We start from the raw sequence: 21,460 nt of genomic DNA on the forward strand, positions 1-21,460 counted from the left end.
AAATAGACAAACAAGTAAGACGCTTACCTGGAGCCACAGCTCCAGGGATAAAGAGCGCATGTTAAAAATCGTGAAAGCAGCACGAAATGATGGGGAGGTGGATGTCATTGTCCACCAAGGGACAAATGACCTGGCTAATGTTGAAGACATGGTCGTAAAATATGAGTTTAGAAAGTTAGGAACTGCTGTAAAGCAGGTGGCCACCACTGTGACTTTTGCAGCAGTATTGCCAGTACACAGAGGTGAAGACAGAAATCATTGAATCAGAAATGTCAATGTGTGTCTAAGGAAGCGGTGTAATGAGGAGAGGTTTGGATTAATAGACCACAGTCATGCCATCTGGGAAGAGAGGGGCTTGTACAAAAGTAACGGCCTGCACCCATCTTCAAGGGGAACCAGAATACTAAAGGAGCAGTTTGGAAGCTTCATCAGGAAGTATTTAAACTTGCAGAGAGGACAATGAACTAAATAGGAATAAAGCATTCTGCTCCCCCAATCAAGAGGCATTGTTTCTGCAGGCTTATAGAACAGAATAAATATCCACAGAAGACAACGCAGGTCAAAACAAAATAACCATAGGCAGATGGATAAACATAGATGGGCATAGGAGATGCACACACAAAACTCTTACAGCTATGTCTGGAAATGGTAGTAGCTTAGGAAATAAAATCCCAGAACTAAGTGCGATAATGACAATGTATGATCTGGATATTGTGGCTTTTATAGAGTCATGGTACAATGAAAATCATGACTGGGACATAGCTATACCGGGATATACTTTATTTAGGAAGGACAGAGTGGGAAGACTTAATGCTTTCAAATGGTGACAGAATATGCAAATGTGGGTGAGAGTCTAGGATCCAGTGACCATCAAGCAGTAGGGTTTAATTTAAAGACAATGGGGCACATTTATCATTATTCACATAAAGTGAAAAGTAGTTTTCAATCCTTATCGCAATGATAAGGATTGAACTACTTCTCACATTTATGTACAGCCCTGCACAGAAACAGCAGTTCCGAAAAACTGCTGTTTCAGTGATAAAAAAAAAACATACTTACCCCCCTCTTCGGAAGCGTTGTCTTCGGGTCTTCTCTTCACTCTTCAAGTGCGCATGTCCAGTTCCAAGAACTGGACATGCGCACACAGATCCCCTCTCTGTCTCTGCAACGATAGTTGCAGAGAGAGAGCTGTGAGTGACAGGGAGGGATCATGTGATCCCTCCACACATGCGCTGTCCAGCTCTGCTCTCCGGAGCAGAGCTGACAGCATTAGATTTCCTCAATTCGGATGATGTACGCCAGCTGCAGCTGACGTACATTAACATGACAAGTTCCCGAAAAAAATGTTTTTTCTGGACTTGTTAGATTGCGGCCAGGAGCAGTCACCATTCTGTTGAATGGTGACTGCTCCCAAAAACGAAGAGGAATGCAAAGCAGCAGATATCCATGATATCTGCTGCGATGCCCCCTTAATAAATTTGCGGAGGACACTGTGGGACTTTAATTACCCGTTAAAAGCACTATCGTGCTTTATTAAATATGCCCCAGAGAGAGACCGAGTTATATCGCACAAAAACAAAGGGTGTTAGATTTTAGGAAAACTGACTTTGTTAAGATGGGAAAATGTGTAAGTGACTCTTAGGCAGAGTGGAGGAACTTGAAATGAGTGCAGGTGAGGTGGGAAAAATTAAAAAGTGCAATAATTAAAGCAACAGAACTTTGTATCAAAAACGCTAGGAGAAGCACAAGGAAAAGGAAGAAAAAAAAGCACAGCAAGTATTGTGAAAGCAAAAATGATGGCCGTTAGGAAATATAAGCAGCCTCAGAATAATGAAGAAAAATAGGTATATCTTGTTAGACAGAAGGAGGCTAAGAAGGTAATCAGATGTATAAAGGCACAGAGAGTGAGAGTCTTGTTGAGGGAGACAAGGTAATAGCAGATCATCTTAATAATTATTTTTGCTCAGTGTTCACTACAGATGGAGAGGGGAAGGGACCACAGTTAAGTTGTAAGTATACTCATAAACATGAGGTAGATACAAGTACATTTACAGAGGAGAAGGTTCTAACAGAGTTCTCAAAACTGAAAGTGCATAGACCAATGGGGCCATAAGGGATACATCAAAGGATACTAAAAGAGCTTAACGGGGTGCTGGTAACACCATTAACAGAATTATTCAGTCAGTCACTAGCTACAGGAGTCATTCCAGAGGACTGAAAAAGAGCAAATGTGCACAAATGTAGAAGCAAGAAAGAGGTAAGCAACTACATACCAGTGAGCCTTACATCAGTAGTAGGAAAATTGATTTATACACTCTTAAAAGAAAGAGTTATAGAATATCTCAACTCCAGTAACTTACAGGATCTCAAACAGCATGGATTTACTTGGGGGAGATCATGTCAAACAAATCTTATTGACTTTTTGGACTGGGTGACAAAAATAATAGATCAAGGGGGCCATAGATGTAGCTTAGCTAGGCTTTAGTAAGGCATTTCACACTGTCCCAGACTGTTAAATAAACTTGAACATTTGGGATTGGATTCTAAAATGGTTGAATGGACAATATCTTGTTTGCATGATATAATACAGAGAGTTATAGTACATGGAGTGCATTCACAGGAGGGAAAGGTTACCAGTGGAGTACCCCAGGGATCTGTACATGGACCAGTGCTTTTTAATATCTTTATTGATGACATTACAAATTCTATTAAAGTGAAAGTATGCCTTTTTGCAGATGACACAAAGATATGTAACAGGGTAGGCACAACAGGAGGGGTAAAACAAATGATTGATGATCTAGGTAGACTACAGGAATGGTCAAGAGGGTGACAGCTACTGTTTAATGACTAAAAATGCAAAATCATGCACTTGGGTCTCAAAAACCTAAAGGCTAAATATAGTATTAACAACACTATAATGGAAACTACTGAGGAGAAAAGGGATCTAGGAGTCACTATTTCAGGTAAGCAATGTAACAGAGCAATGAGGAAGGCAAGCCAGATGCTTGGTTGCATGGGGAGAGGAATCAGTAGCAGAAAGAAAGAAGTAATAATACCACCACTGTATAGGTCACTGGTACGGCCTCATCTAGAATACTGTGTTCAATTGTGCAGGTCATGTCTCCAGAAGGATATAAATACATTTGAGACTGTACAAAGAGGGCAATGGTGCATGGCCTACAGCACAAAACTTACCTGGAAAGACTAAAATAACTTAATATGTATAGTTTGGAGCAGAGAAGTGAAAGGGGAGACATGATAGAAATGTTCAATTATATCAAGGGTTTTAACAAGGTAGTGGAGGGAAACATTCTTTAGAGGAAGAGAAGTACTAGAACACAAGAACATGCACTGAAACTGGAGGGAAGTAGGTTCAGAGAAAATTTGAGAAAAAATTACTTCACAGAAAGGGTAGTGGGTAAGTGGAATAGCCTCCCATCAGATGTGGTAGATGCTAATATAAAAGAGCAATTTTAAACATGCTTGGGATAGACATAAGGATATCCTTACAAAGCACTAAAGATCAAATAGGTTTTGATGTTACCATAGGTTAAAAAAATAGGCAGACTAGATGGGCCAAGTGGTTTTTATCTGCCGTTAAATGCTATGTTTCTATATTTTTAAAAAACTTCTAGCGAGAGCCTTGAGAAACACCATCATATAGCTATCATTCCTGCTGCACCCAACCCATTCTAACATTTCAAGCAGCAATAAGGTGGCCTGAACAAAACAGAGTTCCTCAATTGATTGGCCAACAGCTCCAAAATGGGCAGTTCTAGATCGGCCAGCAGCTAAAGAATGAGCAGTTCTGGATCAGCCAGTAGCTAAAGAATGGACAGTTCTGGATCAGCCAGCAGCTAAAGAATGGGCAGTTCTGGAGCTATGTTCAATGTTTACATACTTTACTGAAGTTTGAATATTCTGCCAAGTTCTTGCTGCAAACACTCTCACGTCTCACCTGTGAGTGCTGGCAGCTAATGGCTGCTATCTGGAAAATGTTTGGAGATGTCTCTAACTAGGAGTTGTACAAAGGCATTCAACCCTTTAATCATTACTTGCCCACTGGTCAATGCTGATTTATGCTAGTCTCATTTTAAACAACAGATCAATCAGTAAGAAAAAACCCAGGAATGCATGAAATATCCAGAAAAATAAGATATACTGTTATGACCAGGTCATCTTTTTATGTTTTACAGACACTACGGTGGTTTTACATAGGAATCACATGTTCTCCTAAACATATGTGATCGCAGAGCCAGCTGTGGCAGGATAGAGTGAAGACATACGTTGTGGTTCTTCATCTATATCTCCAACAGAGACATTAATGCTGTAAAATGCAACTTGTAGATGGTGTACATTCAGATAATGCAGTGACAGTCATATATCAGATATTATTAGATATCCCAGACACAGATAGTCTAATAATATGCCAACAGATGAGAACACTTGTTTGCAAAAAATAAATAAAAGAAAGCACTAAACCCACTTTGAAATAGATGTCTTAATGGAGCTACGACTGGTGCTGTGGCTTCTTGCTGGTTATAACAACCCTTACAATTCTGGCATGCAGCTTGATTACTCCATTAAAGCTTGAAAACAGACACAGTATCTATCTGCTAATACACCAGGGGCTGCATGAGATCTCCGAGCTAAAAATAAAATGTTCATAAGGGACTAGTGGTTTATTCACTGTACTTCATGCAGTTTAAGCCAGTGAGATCAAGACAGTATACTATACATAAGACAGTATACTATACATGGTGTCATAATAAATGTAATATTTTTCTCAACTATAAATCCAGCCAGCCACTGTCCACTTGGTTTTTCTATAACACAGTTCAATACAAAGAAAAATATAATTTATTACTATCTAACACTGAAAATCCAGGTACATCTGAAACCCTACGTCTGAGTATGTAATAATTCTTAAATAATTCCAGTGGTAAAACCAGAGAATGCAGAGGGAAAATGCTGGATGTAGAGAAGCTGAAGGATTATCACAGCATAGTGGAAGATGCAATCTGTCAGGCCCTCAACATGTAATTTAAGGTTATTCTTTAATACGTGTGTACAAATTTGCCATAAATACATAGCAGAATGCCCATAAAGCAGCCAACATTTCTGTTTAACATTACAGCCCTTTATTTATAAAGTGCAAACAAATTACGCAGAGCTCTACAATAGGGAGATCATGTTCATAGTCACAACTGTTTCTAATTTCAATAGACAGTCAAGAGAAGGTTTCAAGATTTGTCCCTATTTATCAATACTGAGCAACAAAACAACCCACCTTATTTTATTATGTATATTGAATGTTATTCTCACTATTATTATCCTCTAGGCTTTACTAATATTAGTGTGGAAAATGTAAAACCACAAAAATGACATTATAACCATCCTCGGTGGTAGACACAGGAGAAGGGGAGTGGGGAGGACGAGGGGGTTAATTGCTCCTCTGTTGCAAAACAATTAACCAACAATTAACAAAATGTAATCTTACCAAGCATTGATTTCTGGATTTCATTAATATTTCTGAGCACTGAATATCGCAAGTTCTAAAGGACACATTTGTATTGCCAACTCAAACCTCTCTTTCGAGAGAGAGATACAGTGCTGAATACAGAATTCCAGGCAGCACAAATGTACACGTCTTTAGCAATCAACCCTGCTTAGAAATGCAGAGTAACCAACCATGGAATAATTCACTTGTTAAATCAATCAACCTTTCAGAGGGCCTAGGGTTATTATTCAGGTACCCGACAGGTTATTTCTAGTCCTACAAAGTCTATAGCTGCCAGGACAGGTGCATCTTTTACAGTGGGACCAAGGGAAATTAACTGTGCTTGATAAGCAATTGGAAACTCTTACTTAAACAAGTGCTTTACTGGCATAAAGTTATTATACAAATCGTTCTTAGCTAAAGTAAAGTGATAGAAAAAAATGAATGTACTGTATCATTAAATATAATCTTACTGTACATAATACCCAAATAACATAGTAGTTATGTTCACTTTTCAAACATCATTTTAGACTTTGAGCAAAGTCTAAGGCTGGGTACACACTACTGGAAATCTATTCTGATGCAATATCGTTAATGATTTTACCAATAACTGAAAGTCCCGATACCGATTCATATGTACACACTATACAGGTTTTACAAGGTTCTCTGATCTTCATCTCTTATAACCATCGGATGAAAAAATCGTGACTAAACGCCATAGCGATCTGCCTACACTGCTGGTGGTGAGTGCCTACACACTGCAGAATGTGTCCGACATGGTTCCATCGTTTATAGAGATTTTTAGTCCACTTATAAAATCAAATCAATTGATACGATGTGCTTTGGAACGATAAAATATGATCTTGGGAGCGTACACACTAATGCGCTATTGGACTGAACGGTCGTATATCATATGATTGGCACGTTAATTGGGTTAAAAACCTGTAGTGTGTGCCCAGCCTTAAATTAGAGTACAGCGCGTTCACAGAGAGGACCTAGAGGTCATTACAGCCCTGTTACTGCATTCAGATAAGTAAGGAGTGAGGATATGGGAGGGGCACATTGCCCTTATTTATTTATTTTAAACTGATATACAGGAATCAGGAATAGTGTTCTCTGGTAAAAGAAGCTAAACCTAAACAAAAATTAAAAAAGTTAAGGCTTTGTAATTCTAACATTTGACTGGTCATTATCTCCGCAATGTTGCATCCTGTGTGGGGTTAGGATCAGAGGGAGTCTGCTGCACAGATGTTAACATTCTGCTCACTTGCTAAATGTTCCTACCTTACCACAGAGCGCTTTATATACTACCAGCGTGTGATGGGGAAACCTGACAAAACGCTGTACGTTTGGCATGAGTGGGACTAAAGGACTTTCTATGAAAAGATTTATTTATACATTTGTATTTCTCCATTATTCTCAGTGCGACAAGCACAGCTTTAGGTTTCCTGTGGATATATATATAGTAAAGCATTTGCAGTAGCTCAGTGGTTGGACAAAATACTGTACTGTAACTGCAAAATGTAATTGTAACCAGGATTAGTTATTTTAATATATTTTATTTTAGTAGTTGAGCTATTTTGTTGTTTGCTGTTGTTTAAGCTACAGTGTATATTTAGTGAGAATGTGATTTTCAAGTTGCTGCTGAAATATAATCTGGCCATAGTTTTCCAGCAAGTAGTAGGAGTTAGAGATCAGTAAAATGTGGATGGTCAGTGTTTGTGTTCTGGTTCCACAATGTAAAATAACATACTATAGGCTGTCCTAATGGGGGCTGTGTGCCATATTTGACCTTGAAAGCTTGTCTGTCACCACCACTGTCTCTGCTGTATTTTATCAATCATTACTCTTCATGTAAATACTTGTATATTTCTGCATACTTAACATCTCTTCTGGAATGTCCAAGAGACTCCTGAATTCTGGGGAGTTGTTCTGGACTCCTGAAAGAGTAGACTACCCTCTCTGATCCCACCTGATTTGCATGCAGTGGGCAGGTGGGCTGTGAAGTTGCGTTTCCCTGTGAATCGCGTCATTGTGGCCATGCCCCCAGCTGTATGATGAAGCGAATTGCAGCATTCTGCAGCGGGGGGCTGAGTCATGATGACAGGAATCGCAACATCATGTCCAACACTGGACCTCTGCAAACTCCAGGAGGGGAGGTATAAGAAGTAGGCAAGTATGCGTTATTTACATACTACAAAGTATCGGTGTACATTGAATTCACTTGCAATTTTAATAGCATTAAAATGATTTAAGCAATTTTGGCTACATATGCTGCAAGACATGCAGTTGCCTAAAACAAAAGAAGGATCATGATGATAGTACTTACGATCAAGTCCATTGATGTATCGCATTGTAATTTCACAGTGACCCCATACAGCACTGACAACAGGATAAAGTTTTTTCCCTTTAAGTCCTCTGAAGGCAACTCCTAAATATTGTCCATCAACTATAAAGCTAAGAGTCCCTTCATCCATATCTAACACCACCAGCAAAGAGTCTGGGAGTACAAATGATTCATCGGGTTCTAAAAAGGCTGGATATGTAACACCAGGTTGGTTTTTACAGTTGTAATACAGTTTGTTTCGTCCTAGGTCCCAGCCCCAAGACTCGCTATTGCTTCCTACCAATGAAGTATATCCAACTGAATGTAAAGGCGCATCTTCAGTTGCTACCCCAACAACAGCATGCGTTCCTCTCTGCCTTGTAGGCCAATGAATCTGCCAAACATGAAGGCCTCTTGTGTAACCAACCTTCCCACGGATGCAGTCAGTACTTTGTGCAACTGGGTGTCGATGGAATGTCAGACGGTCATCCTCTTTCACAAATATATTCAAAGATCGGTCCTCGTTGTTCCAAGCATGTTTCTGTTGAACTTCTAAAGTCACCATGGGCATATCCAGCAGCATATCTAATCTAGCAGGTTTGCAAAAGTCAGGCCCCCTTAGTTCTCGTTTGACTGGTCTGTAAGGGGGGTCCCGTACATCCACAGACTTTATACTCCCTGAGATCTTTTGACCCATTTCTTGTCTGTGGACTGAAAAATGGGGACAGGGTAGGGGAAAGGGAAGGTGTTCCTTAGTTTCCTTCTGTTACCTCATTAAAATACGTTGTATGGAAGACAGTTACTTGTGCACCAGGAGCAGTCTTTGGAAGACCCTTAGCAGAATGATGATCTTCAGAAAAGTTTTGCCTGGAAGAAAGAAGAATATATTAGCCCAGAATAAAGTGACAGAGGAGGGATTGTACATGAAAACCTAGATCACCATCATTAACCTTGGACCTTATGTTCCTAAACATTGTTTATCTGATAGCAATATAATATGCGATCATTTATTTCTCCATTCACAGTTGTGGCACATAAACTAAAAACTAAATGCTGAATTCATGCTTTGTCTAGAAATACCAGGAACAATAAATGTTAGAAGGGAGCATAGAGCACAGAGTCTGCAGAAGAACACGATATTACACTTAATAGATGTGTTTTAAATGTGATCTAGAAAATACCAGACTTAATTGCAATCCCTTTGAAGTTTTTAAGATGTTGTTTTTTCACTGAACATCCACTGTAGCATTAAACAACTTGGACAGCAGAGACACATTCTGTGATACCTTTTAGTTGCTAGTCTTGGAAGTCTACACAAGTTGCAAATACTTCAGAGGCTTCTTCCTCAGACAGACAGACATAATTCCACCTATTTCCTTGCCATCAGCTGCAACTGACAGGTTTAGACACCCTGCTTATATTCTGACACAACCGGCCGGAAAACAAAATGTGCCTTAGAGCTCACAGTGTGCTACACAGACAATAACTTCCTCTGATTCATAATGGGATACAGACACACAGCGCTTTCCTTCCCTCCACCCCTCCACATCAGTCTAGCCAAAGCCTCGCCTTTGGATGTAAGAACATTATTCACATTCTTTTAACTAACGGTTTCTGCATAGGAGATCAGAGGACACATATTTCTGACTCTTTGTCAGATATAATATTTTTTTTAGAATCCTGCATTGCAGTCCTCATAGGGATGCTGACACGGACTATACAAAATGTGCTTGCCTAAAAAAATACGCTGTTTAAAAAAATATGATGACTGTAGACTGACAACACTACTATAATGTCTAGTTGTCGGATACAGATGAGGTGCAAATATAAAGCAAAGTCTACCTCTTCTTTGTCCTCAGAAAGACATGTACTATTATTATTAATTGATTTTCATTCGAAGGGCTGCGTGATTTTAAGATATATGCTCACTGGCCATCAGGGCCGGACTGGGACTAAAAATCAGTCCTGGCATTTAAAGCACAGAGGCCCACGTGTTGTGGGCTCCATGCACTATATTGTTGCACACTGATGCTGGCGCAGTACAACATGATGTAGTATGAGTGTGTGTGGGGGGGGGGTATTTATTTCTCCTAATGACCCTCAACATTACATTATTAGCACCCCAATTACATCAATAAACACCATGACAATACATTATTAGTACCCAAATTACAGCAATAAATAACCCCCCACACACACTCATACTACATCAATCACCCCCACATTACAGCAACCGGCATCACCCCCCACATTACAGCATCCAGCATCACCCCCACATTACAGCAACCGGCATCACCCCCCACATTACAGCATCCAGCATCACCCCCCACATTACAGCGTCCAGCATGACCGCCCACATTACAGCATCCAGCATCACCCCCCACATTACAGCAACCGGCATCACCCCCCACATTACAGCGTCCAGCGTCACCCCCCACATTATAGCAATACACTCTCCTACTTATTAGCAATACTAAGCACCAAACACACTACAACATTGCCACCAGCACGCCACCCCATACTACAGCAATACCACCAATTATACAGACGCCACTGTAGGAAACAATGTTTTGCTTTTTTCAAATCTCCCACAAAATAGCAACAACGAACAGAGTACTTACACACACATATAGGTAACAGGTTCCCTATTCCCTTAATTAAATAGTAATGGCAGAATTTTCATGAATCATTCCACATGAAATAAAACTAACATATATCTAAAAAAAACCATAACTATTGAATGATCAGTTAAACCCACACGGCCGCATTAAAAGTATTTCCATCTACAGCAAAATGTCTCAGAAAAATATTTTTGTTTTACTACAGTAATTGGATATGCGTCTTTTCTATTCATTTTAAATAACACAGTATATAAATTAAGGGGGATAGAGGAGGTGGGTGAGAAATAATTGGATGTGATCCATCAGTTTGATTAGATAGGAAACATCTAGATTATTTACATGGAGGCGTCTACCGCCTTGACTCATAAGCAGGGCCGAAAGGAGGAATTTTGGGCCCCGATACAGCAACTTCTTTGGGCTCCCGTCATATTCAACAATGAAAGACTTGCCTTTGGCAGAAGTTCATATGATGCCACACCGTAGTGTGCCCAGTTCATATTATGCCACATCGTAGTGCCCCACGGTCATATTATGCCACATAGTAGTACCCTCAATACATATTCGGTCATGCAGAAGTGCCCACAAATCATATTATGGCATAGTAGTGCCCCCAAATCATTAGTAAAGCTCAGATAAAAACTCATTCACAAATAAAAATTGGTACAGCATATCAGATACTGAGTGTGAGTCTCCCAAGAGCAGCTTAATACATCATTTACAATGCAAACAAAAATAGATATATTGACACAATTACAGATAAAATTTATGACAAGCAATGTTTTTTCCTCTTAATTAAAAATCTCTGTACAGATAAATATGCAAAAAACTTTACAGCGCAATAATGAGCAATACATAGTGTTAAACATTATTGGATACGCTGTAGTGTCCCCAGTTCAAGAAAGGATGGTTAAAAACATATTGCACACGAGAAAATATATGAACTTACCTGATTATGGCATCCTGTGTTCTGTTCCTAGAGGGCCCCCTTCCCCTTTGGCTCTCTCACCCCCTCTCCCAGCACCCCCTGGCTCTCACCCCCTTTCCCAGCACCCCCTTTGGCTCTCTCACCTCCTTTCCCAGCACCCCCTTCGGCTCTCTCATCCCCTTTCCCAGCACTCCCTTCCGCTCTCTCACCCCCTCTCCTAGCACCCCCTGGCTCTCACCCCCTTTGGCTCTCTCACCTCCTTTCCCAGCACCCCCTTCGGCTCTCTCACCCCCTCTCCCAGCACCCCCTGGCTCTCATCCCCTTTCCCAGCACCCCCTTCGGCTCTCTCACCCCCTCTCCCAGCACCATCTTCGGCTCTCTCACCCCCTTTCCCAGCACCCCCTTCCGCTCTCTCACCCTTTCCCAGCACCCCCTTCCGCTCTCTCACCCCCTTTCCCAGCACCCCCTTTGGCTCTCGCACCCCCTGGCTCTCACCCCCTTTCCCAGCACCCCCTTCGGCTCTCACCTCCTTTCCCAGCACCCCCTTCGGCTCTCTCACCCCCTCTCCCAGCATCCCCTGGCTCTCATCCCCTTTCCCAGCACCCCCTTCAGCTCTCTCACCCCCTCTCCCAGCACCCCCTGGCTCTCACCCACTCTCCTAGCACCCCTTGGCTCTCACCCCCTTTCCCAGCACCCCCTGGCTCTCACCCACGCGACCCCCCCCCCCGAAAATCGTGGCACCCCCGCGACCACCCCCCGAAAATCGCGGGCACCCCCCGAAAATCGCGGCACCCCCGCGACCCCCCCCCCTCCGAAAATCGCGGGCACCCCCCGAAAATTGCGGCACCCCCCCTCTTCAGTAAAAAAAAAAAGCAAATTAGAAAAAAAACCAGGAAACTCACCAGTGTAACTGGCTGCACAGCATAACGGGGAAGGGAGCTGGGGAGCGCGCAGCAGAGGTGGCTGGTTCCTGGAACCACCAGCCACCAAGAAGACAGGGGGAGTTGGGCCGGCCCATATAGCCATCGGCCCTTCTGGCATTTGCCAGAAGTGCCAGATGGCCAGTCCGGCCCTGCTGGCCATATTCTATAAAGATTATTTATATTATTCCTCATTAAGGGGCTGATGCTGAGTTTAAACTACTTTGCATTCAAAATACGTAGAATAACACAAGGTACATCATACTTGCCCACTCTCCCGGAATGTCCGGGAGACTCCCGAATTCTGAGTAGGTCTCCCGGACACCAAGTAGAGCAAGCAAGTCTCCAGCATCCTGCAAATCAGTAGCCAAATTGACACAATTCATTGCGCCGTGCCCCTTTCTGCCCTCCCACCACACCCCCTCTCCAGGATCTCCCGGAGAACACCTAAAGAACGTTGGCAAGTATGAGGTGCATTGCACAACCACTTGGAGATTTGGAGAGCGCACCCTCAGTAATAACACTGGACATACTGCTAGCAAGCATGTAGAAGATATAGATGGAAACTGGTTCGGAATTGGATTCCTTGCATTTGTAAATGATAGCCTAGTGGGGAAGGGTGCAGGGCTTCTTTACCTCTGTGTACAGTTATTAACTATCCATGCACTCCACAGAATCCGGAGAGGCAAAGGCAAGGCAAGGAAGGTTTGTAAATGTAATCAATAGAGAGTCATGTCACTTTAAACATAACACAAACCTGGGAAGCAGCAATATGAGGTTTTAAATGTGTGGAGAACAGCAGTTTCATCATTTATGTACTGGGTTATACATGGGGGGAGTGTGAGTCATTCTGTAAGCATTCAGCAAAATAGTACAGACAAGGACAAAAACATAAGTAACACTATGCATCATCAGCAGACATTTACATCATATGTCATCATACCATTTCAACACCACCAAGGTTTCTTGTTTTTTCTTTCTCAATCAAGAACACAAGGACTGTACATACTGTACATCTGTTAAACGTATTTGTGTTACTTTCATATCCTTCCATTAGATTAGCATCATCTCCCTCGTCAAGCAATCAGCTCAATTCCTTTGTAGCACCCTCTGACACTCTCTCTTCATTTTATCCCACAAATCAAGAGAAAGTTTCTACTCTCTTCTTATCTTCCTACTCTACCTCCTCTCCTCTTGATCCCATTCCCTCACAAATTAGTAGGTCCCTGTCTCCTGTGCTGATTCCCCCTCTAACTAAAATCTGTAATTTATCTATTCAAAGCACGCAGTGATTACTCCCATTTAAAAAAAACAAAATTCTGACTCAAATTCTCTTGCAAATTACCGCCCCATCTCCCAGCTCCCATGCCCCTCCAAGCTTCTCAAGAGAATTGCCTACACTCGCATCACACACTTTCTTGCAGCAAACAACCTATTGGATCCTGTTCAGTCAGGCTCTCGCTCTCAACACTCCACAGAGACTGCGCTGACCAAGGTTGTCAATAATTTAATCACAGCAAAAAGTAAAAAATCATTGCTCTCTTCTAATTCTCCTTGATCTCTCTGCTGCATTTGACACTGTTGACCACTCTCTCCTCATACAAACGCTACAATGCCTAGGTCTTGAAGGCTCTGTCCTATCCTGGTTCTCATCCAACCTATAAACTCCGTCTTTCAGTGTTAATTTCTCTGGATCCACCTCTGCTCCGCTTCCTTTATCAGTTGAAGTACCACAAGGCTCAGTCCTAGGTCCTCTGCTATTCTCTATCTACACCACTTCTCTTGGAAAGCTAATAAGCTCCTTTGGATTTCAGTATCATCTCTATGCGGATGATACACAAATCTATTTATCCTCTCCTGATCTTTCACCATCTGTGTTGTCTCGCGTTACTAACTGTCTTTCTGCCATTTCATCTTGGATGTCTTCTCGCCAACTCAAACTCAATCTTTCAAAAACTGAATTAATAATATTCCCACCCAAAAACAGAAGCTTCTTGCCTGACATTTCTATTTCTGTTAATAACATGACCATAAATCCCACCCCGCAAGCTCGCTGCCTAGGTGTAATCCTTGACTCACAACTATCATTTATTCCCCACATTGACTCTATATCTAAATCATGCTACATGCATCTAAAGAACATTTCCAGAATACGCACATATCTCACACAAGACACCGCAAAAACCTTAATTCGTGCACTCATCATCTTCCACATCGACTATTGCAATTCCCTCCTTACTGGTCTTCCCAAAGTCAGACTTGAACTCCTACAATCTATTTTATCTATTTTGCACGCAGCGGCTAGATTGATTTTCCTTGCAAACAGTTCTTCCTCTGCTGAGCCACTCTGTCAGTCTCTACATTGGTTACCTGTATTTCAACGAATCCAATATAAAATTCTTCTACAAACATACAAGGCCGTCAACAAAATTGCACCGACATACATTTCCTCACTTGTCTCAAAATGTCTCCCAACTCGACATCTCCGTTCTGCACAAGATCTGCGTCTCTCTTCCACTCTCATCACATCCTCCCATTCTTGGTTACATGACTTTTTCCGGGCTCCACCCAGTTTGTGGAATTCCCTCCCTCGCACAGTAAGACTTTCCTCTAGTCTTCAATCCTTCAATTGTTCTCTGAAAACCCACCTCTGCAGACAAGCTTATGATAATCTTCAACCACCATATAAATCTCTCTAGGTTACCTTATTACCACCCTCTACACAGCTAACACAAGACAACAACCCTCTGAGCAACATTGCTGTGTGACTGATCACACAGCCCACTCAATACTTTTACCATTGCATTCTAGCTGGTCCAGTGTGCAATATGATGTAGCACATGCCCTTGTGTTTCAAACTCCCATTGTCCCATAGATTCTAAGCTTGCGATCAGGGCTCTCTTACCTCTCTGTCTGTATGTACTACCCAGTATTGGTTTGTTAATGTTTGTTCCCAATTAAAAAGAGATACAGAATTTGCTGCTGCCCTGGAGTCCTCGGCTTGCAGAGTAACGGGGAGAGAAGAGTAGAATAGCCAAATATGTATAGACATTGATTGATTTGTTTGTAAACAGTGTTGCTGTTAACCTACATTAGAAAACATTTTTTTTACGTTTTAGCTGGATATTGAGTGTTTACTTGGCAACCAGCTGAAGTGCCCTGTGTTTCCCGGGTTTAAATCTTCAAGTTATTAAGTTTTCCATGAGTTGGATGTAACTGTTAAGTTCATTTTGCCTCTTAATCAATAAATAAGGATTACCCAAATAATTTAGATTTCAATGGTGCTTTATCTTATTTTCTGACTGTCAAAATAGCACAAACAGCATGTTTGACCTATCAAGCCAATCAGAAGCAGGTATTAAAACTATCCTGACCTGTCTTTTGGATGGCTGTTTTGTTGGCGGTTTTAACCAAACTGCCAAGCGGTTAGCTGTTTCAATCCGCCACACATCACCATCCATTTTAAATGGCAGCCTCAAACCGCTGTATAGTAAATGCAGTGGTTTGGACCACTAAATCGCCGGCGATGTGTGGCGGTTTAAAACCTCCACCAAACTCGATTCTTAGTAAATCTAGCCCTTGGTCCGTCCGTGTGTAGATGGTGTTACTTTCCAAAATTGATCAAGTAGTGTGGATAAATAGATTCTTCAAATGTAGGTGAAATGGGAACTTTACAACATATGATTGGCTATGGGTCAGAAAAAGTTACATATGATTGATAGCCAAACACATTCTGCAATCTGAGGTCCAGAACATACTGTTCGTTTTCAAAATTCATCTAGTTGCAGCAATACATTTTGATACAGGTAGAAGATAGAAGAACCCATTTCAGTTTTTTATTGTGGACAGACTGTAGATAACAACACGTGCTGGACATAATCCAGAAAAGGTAGCTTATTATTTGTAGCTGCATCTCCTTTCCAGTCACCAGCCACCCCATCCAGGCCACATGTGATCGATCCATATTTTGAAAAGTGCTTAAGCTGTATTCACCAATGATTAATAATCAACAAGACAAATACAGTGACAGTACTAACAGCCAGGAGAGGGAAGCCTGGGGGGCACACAGGTGGCCGCATCTCAAGAAACGGGATGCGGCCGCGTCATTGATGATGCGGCCGCATCCCCTGTCATGTGATGCGGCCGCCTGTGCGCTGACGCGGCTGCATCTGATGTCATCAGATGCGGCCGTGGTGAAAATAGCCTATATTGCACCTGGGGGCGGCCGGCCGGCCTACTCCCCGGCCCTAATAGCGGTCTGACTGAGCGGCCCGGGGGGGGCGCTGCCCCCTGCCCCCCGGGCCAGCCCACCCCTGCTGACAGCCTTTTCAGCAAACACCTGCTAAAACCAAAATGCAGTAAACTGTGCTCATGAATCATTCAGCGTTTGTTAAAACTGTTTTGAGAATTGCAACTGAGCTTGTCACAGTAATGTATTGGACAATATTACGACCAGTTCTCATGCTGTGTTTAACTTAAGGCTTGGTCAGACAATTTGGTGTGTTTTAAATTACCAAATTAGATTGGACTTGATTGGGTAAAATAAAACAAAAAAAAGAAACAGGTATAACCCCAAAGGAGAGCATGCATGTTTACCAATAGCTGGCTTAAGGTCAGCTTTCCTTTTTTATTCAATCAAAAGCCCAGAGCCTGAACTATTTCAGGTGTGTGTTACCAAAACTCAGGGGCAGAACTATTGAGGGTGCATGGGTCACCCCTACCTCCGAGGTCACCGCTCCACCGCGGGCCCTAATTCTGCTCTCAAAAGACCGGAGGCCTCTTATGACCAGTGCATGTGCCAGAATGTGCAGACTGTCAGAAAAGGCCCCGCTCTGCTCTATTGTAAACAAAGAGGGGACCCTGGGACCCTACCCAAATTTTGCTTTGGGGCATGGCGATGCATGGGCAGCACGGTGGCGTAGTGGTTAGCACTTCTAGCTTACATCACAGGGGTCATGAGTTCAATTCCCGCCCATAGCCTTATCTGTGAGGAGTTTGTATGTTCTCCCCGTTTTTGCGTGGGTTTCCTCCGGGTGCTCCGGTTTCCTCTCACACTCCAAAAACATACTGGTAGGTTAATTGTGTGTGTGTGTGTGTTAGGAAATTTAGACTGTAAGCCCCAATAGGGCAGGGACTGATGTGAGTCTGTTCTCTGTACAGCGCTGCGGAATTAGTGGCGCTATATAAATAAATGGTGATGATGATGATGATGATTCTTCTGCCTCTGCCAAAAGTGATGCCCTGATTGGTTAACTACAAACACTAAGTAATCCGATAATTCATGTGTAAGCCTACTTGTAAAGGAAAACATTTGTCACAGATGTTGACATCTTTCCCTGATACATTTGTTTAGGTGAATGAGTTTGGATTATGGTTTTCTACATGGCTCCTGCAACTTTTACTAAATGCATTGTTTGATTGCTTTTCTAGCTATTTCCTGTGCGTTTTTATTTGTATCATCGCACAAATTTGTGTATTAATGTTCCCCTGACATTCTCAAATCTGTTTTTTGTATACATTTGTATCCAATACAGACACAATGCAACATATAATATGCAACTCTGTCTTGATGATGATATAATTAGAATTTTTTTTTATTTAGTAAACATTACAGGAAGAGATTGTAACCAAAAGGGCGATTTATTATTAATATAATTTCAGATTAGATTTTTGTTCCTGATTTTTGCATAGAAAAGCCTGTCTCCAAAAGCAGGGCTAGATTCATGGCTCAGTAACTTTACAAAACATTTTATCTGCCAAAAAGAGAATATTTTCCATAGTGAGCATATCGTACTAACAAAACAGTGTCCAATATCCAGCTCAACACTAGGAACATGATCTTGTTCTCTGTAAAGGCAAACTTTCATTCCATACAGGCTTTAACAGTATTCCAAGGCTATTAATTGTGTGCATGTGTTAGGAGCCCATGTTTCACATGGCCAAATAAGAGTTATGCAAAGATAGGTCCTCCAACACTGGGATTCATGGAAGGTATGGACACTTCATATAGCTCATCGTTTGCACAACTATTTCATATAATTAGAATAGTTATAGTTCCAACCCATGTTCAGGTGACTTTTAAATGATTGGCTTAGGCTAGGTACACACTACAGAAATTTTCTCCTAATGTGTTATCTATAACGAGATTACCAACAACCGATAAAAAAAAGTCCCGATCAGCATGCCGATCTATGTATACACACTATACAAGATCCATGTGTACACACTATACACATTGTACACAATTTACCTTCAGATCTGTGCTCTTTATCTGTCATAACCATCAGCTGAAAGATCATGACTCTGTACACTCTATGTAGATCCTGATTGGCAGAGTATACACACTGCAGGATTAGAACAACATCGTTCCACTGCTGAACGAGATTCTCAGTTCGGTTTAAAAGCTAAATAATACGATTCGATGTGCTTTGGAATGACAATCGCTGATCATTGCAGTGGACACTAATGCAATATCGGGCAGAACAGTCATTGATCAGGTGATTGGCCCGATATTCGTCTAAAAACGCCTTACACTGAGTACACACTAATGCAATCTTACTTCAAATGAGATTTCTGTAACGATTTTACCAACGGCTGACCATTCAGATTCATGTGTACACACCTACACGATTTACTGTCAGATCTGAGATCTGCATCTCTTATAACCATCTGCTGAAAAGATCATGACTCTGTACACTCTACAGATATCTGCCTACACTGCTGGTCATGAGTGCGTACACACTTCCACATTTGCCCAGCATTGTTCCATTGTTGATAGTGATTTTTATGAAGTTTAGAAAACCAAATCAACCGATATGTTATGCTGTGGTATGATAAAACATGATGGGAGCGTACACACTAATGCAATATCTGACCAAATGGCCGTTTATCGTGTGATCTGTATGATAATTGCATTAGTGTGTTCCCAGCTTTATACACGCCCTACAGGAACGTTTACTATATATATTGTTTTATCTTTCTAGCATCCTACCTAGTATACTAACCATGTATTTATATAATCATGCAGTGATCTTTAATTCATTGGCCTGTGATCCAACACTGCCCTGCCCTGCTCTGAATACAACTGTATCCAGAAAGTGATGTATTTGTTATCCCAGGACAATGAAAGTTAACTACTCTACAGTGTAATATAATGACTTGGCTGAAAAACATAGATAGAAGCCAGAAAGGGACAGTAATGAGTTACATAAGAGGTGACAGTCATGAAAAGCATTGTCTACTAAGGCATGTGTAATCCAAATTCAGTTAATATGCTTTTTCCTGTTCCTGTACAGTTTTTAATCTGAATGTTGATATCTGTGCACCTCTATCACACCTAACAAATGTGCAAATTTACACTCCGTATACTTTAAAGACAAGGAGTAAAAACAGTTGCAAAATGAAATGGACAAATGACAGCTAACGACTATAAAAAAGACATATATCTCTGTGGTGGGGATGGAGCACATAATATTTTCTCGTGTTTATATGACTGATTAGTCAAATGACAAAAGTCCCTTTGTTAAGTACTGCAAATGTCAGAGATAATACATTGGTGGCAGCAACTATACAGTCTTTCATGTTGCAAATGGGTCTACTCCTACTCTGAGGAAACAAAGGTATTGTATGGAATTCGCAGGGAACAGTAGTGCTTACCTTATGAGGAGAAGAACCTATCCATGGGAATATATATATATATATATATATATATATATATATATATATATATATATATAAAATATAAAAGCCTAGTGGCGTGTGTTAGTCTGTGTGTGTAAAAAAAAAAACAAGCTGCAGCGCCACCTGCTGGGCAGAGTTATACACTGGCCTACTAAATTCTTAGGTAATTTTACCTCATGAACACACATGTGTAGCAGCGTGTGTTAGTGTGTGTGTGTAAAAAACTATTTTCTCAGAAAGGGCTCATCCAATTGACCTGAAATTTGTTATACTGACATTATTTGACAAAAAAATTAGAAAAGTGAAGTCAGTTAACTTCCATCATCCACCCTTCCCCCCGTGGGAGGGGTAGTAAAGGCTAAATTTACGAGTTGAGGGGTCAAACTCATTTTCGTGATGTAATTTTACCTCATGAACACACATTAAAAAGGGCGCTCGCATCGGGAAGTAACGCTCTTCCCCTGGCCCAAATGCATGGCCCAAATGCATGACAAGAACCTTTTTAAGACCTTAAGTAGCTTGATTTGACTAGAATGCATGAGTATCATGCACGGGTTAACTTGTGTGTATATATATATATATATATATATATATATATATATATATATTTTTTTTAAAAAAAAACAAGATACAGCAATTGGCGCTTGTAACAAATCACCAATAGTCCAGTATAAAGTCTATGTTCTTTTCAGTAGACACTTCCCATGTGCAGGCGGCTGCCAATCCTCTTAACCAAGCGGTGTAGCATGGAAATAACCTATAAAAGAAAAATGGAGGAGGAGGCGCACAATAGTGTAGTATATTGATATAATGTTGGGATCACACCAGAACCCACAGTAGAACCGGAAACACCAGTGGAGAGGAAACCAGGAAACGAAAACTGTCATATATCATCCAATATAAGATGTAGCTTATTGTGAGTGAATTTGCAAAATTTCCATATATTAAACACCCAGGACACACTTATGTAGGTGTATTTTTGCTATCTGGTACGCATACACCTACATAAGTATGCCCTGGGTGGTTCTACTGTGGGTTCTGGTGTGATCCCAACATTATATCAATATACTACACTATTGTGCGCCTCCTCCTCCATTTTTCTTTTATATATATATATATATATATATATATATATATATATATATATATATATATATACGCACACACTCACACACTTCTAGCTGAAGTCTTAAATGTGCTCTCAAGAATCTGTCCCACTCTTACTGGAAAACTGTGTTAAGAGATATGAGGATGTAACATTAATTACAGACTCAGTCATTTTTCATTGCAAGCTATTAAAGGTTGCCCATCCATCATTGCTTTTAATCCAGGAAAATAAAACTTCAATACAATTTACATTTTGGAGTGAATCCAGGAAACCAAAATGACTGCTCATATATACATATATAATAGGAAGTTAGAGATATGTGGATTGAAGTATTAAATACTGTTGGAATGGTCAGCAGGAGTTTGGGGCGAGATTATTTC

The 21,460-nt window shown here is 41.1% G+C and overlaps 1 protein-coding gene across 3 annotated transcripts in view; it reads right to left on the reverse strand.

Annotated features, from left to right (window-relative positions):
* SPSB4 (splA/ryanodine receptor domain and SOCS box containing 4) overlaps positions 1 to 21,460 on the reverse strand; it is a 141,681-nt gene that overhangs the window by 76,778 nt on the left and 43,443 nt on the right. For 2 of the 3 annotated variants that reach the window (XM_075201884.1, XM_075201882.1), the window contains exon 2: positions 7,830 to 8,693. In XM_075201884.1, coding sequence (XP_075057985.1) covers positions 7,830 to 8,523 — 694 coding nt within the window. In that variant the 5' untranslated portion in view covers positions 8,524 to 8,693. Of the gene's footprint in view, positions 1 to 7,829; positions 8,694 to 9,112; positions 9,226 to 21,460 lie in introns of those variants that run through there. The other variant, XM_075201883.1, reaches the window with a different exon arrangement.

The sequence above is a fragment of the Mixophyes fleayi genome, chromosome 3 (genome assembly GCF_038048845.1).
Source record: "Mixophyes fleayi isolate aMixFle1 chromosome 3, aMixFle1.hap1, whole genome shotgun sequence".
Taxonomy (NCBI): Eukaryota; Metazoa; Chordata; class Amphibia; order Anura; family Limnodynastidae; genus Mixophyes; species Mixophyes fleayi.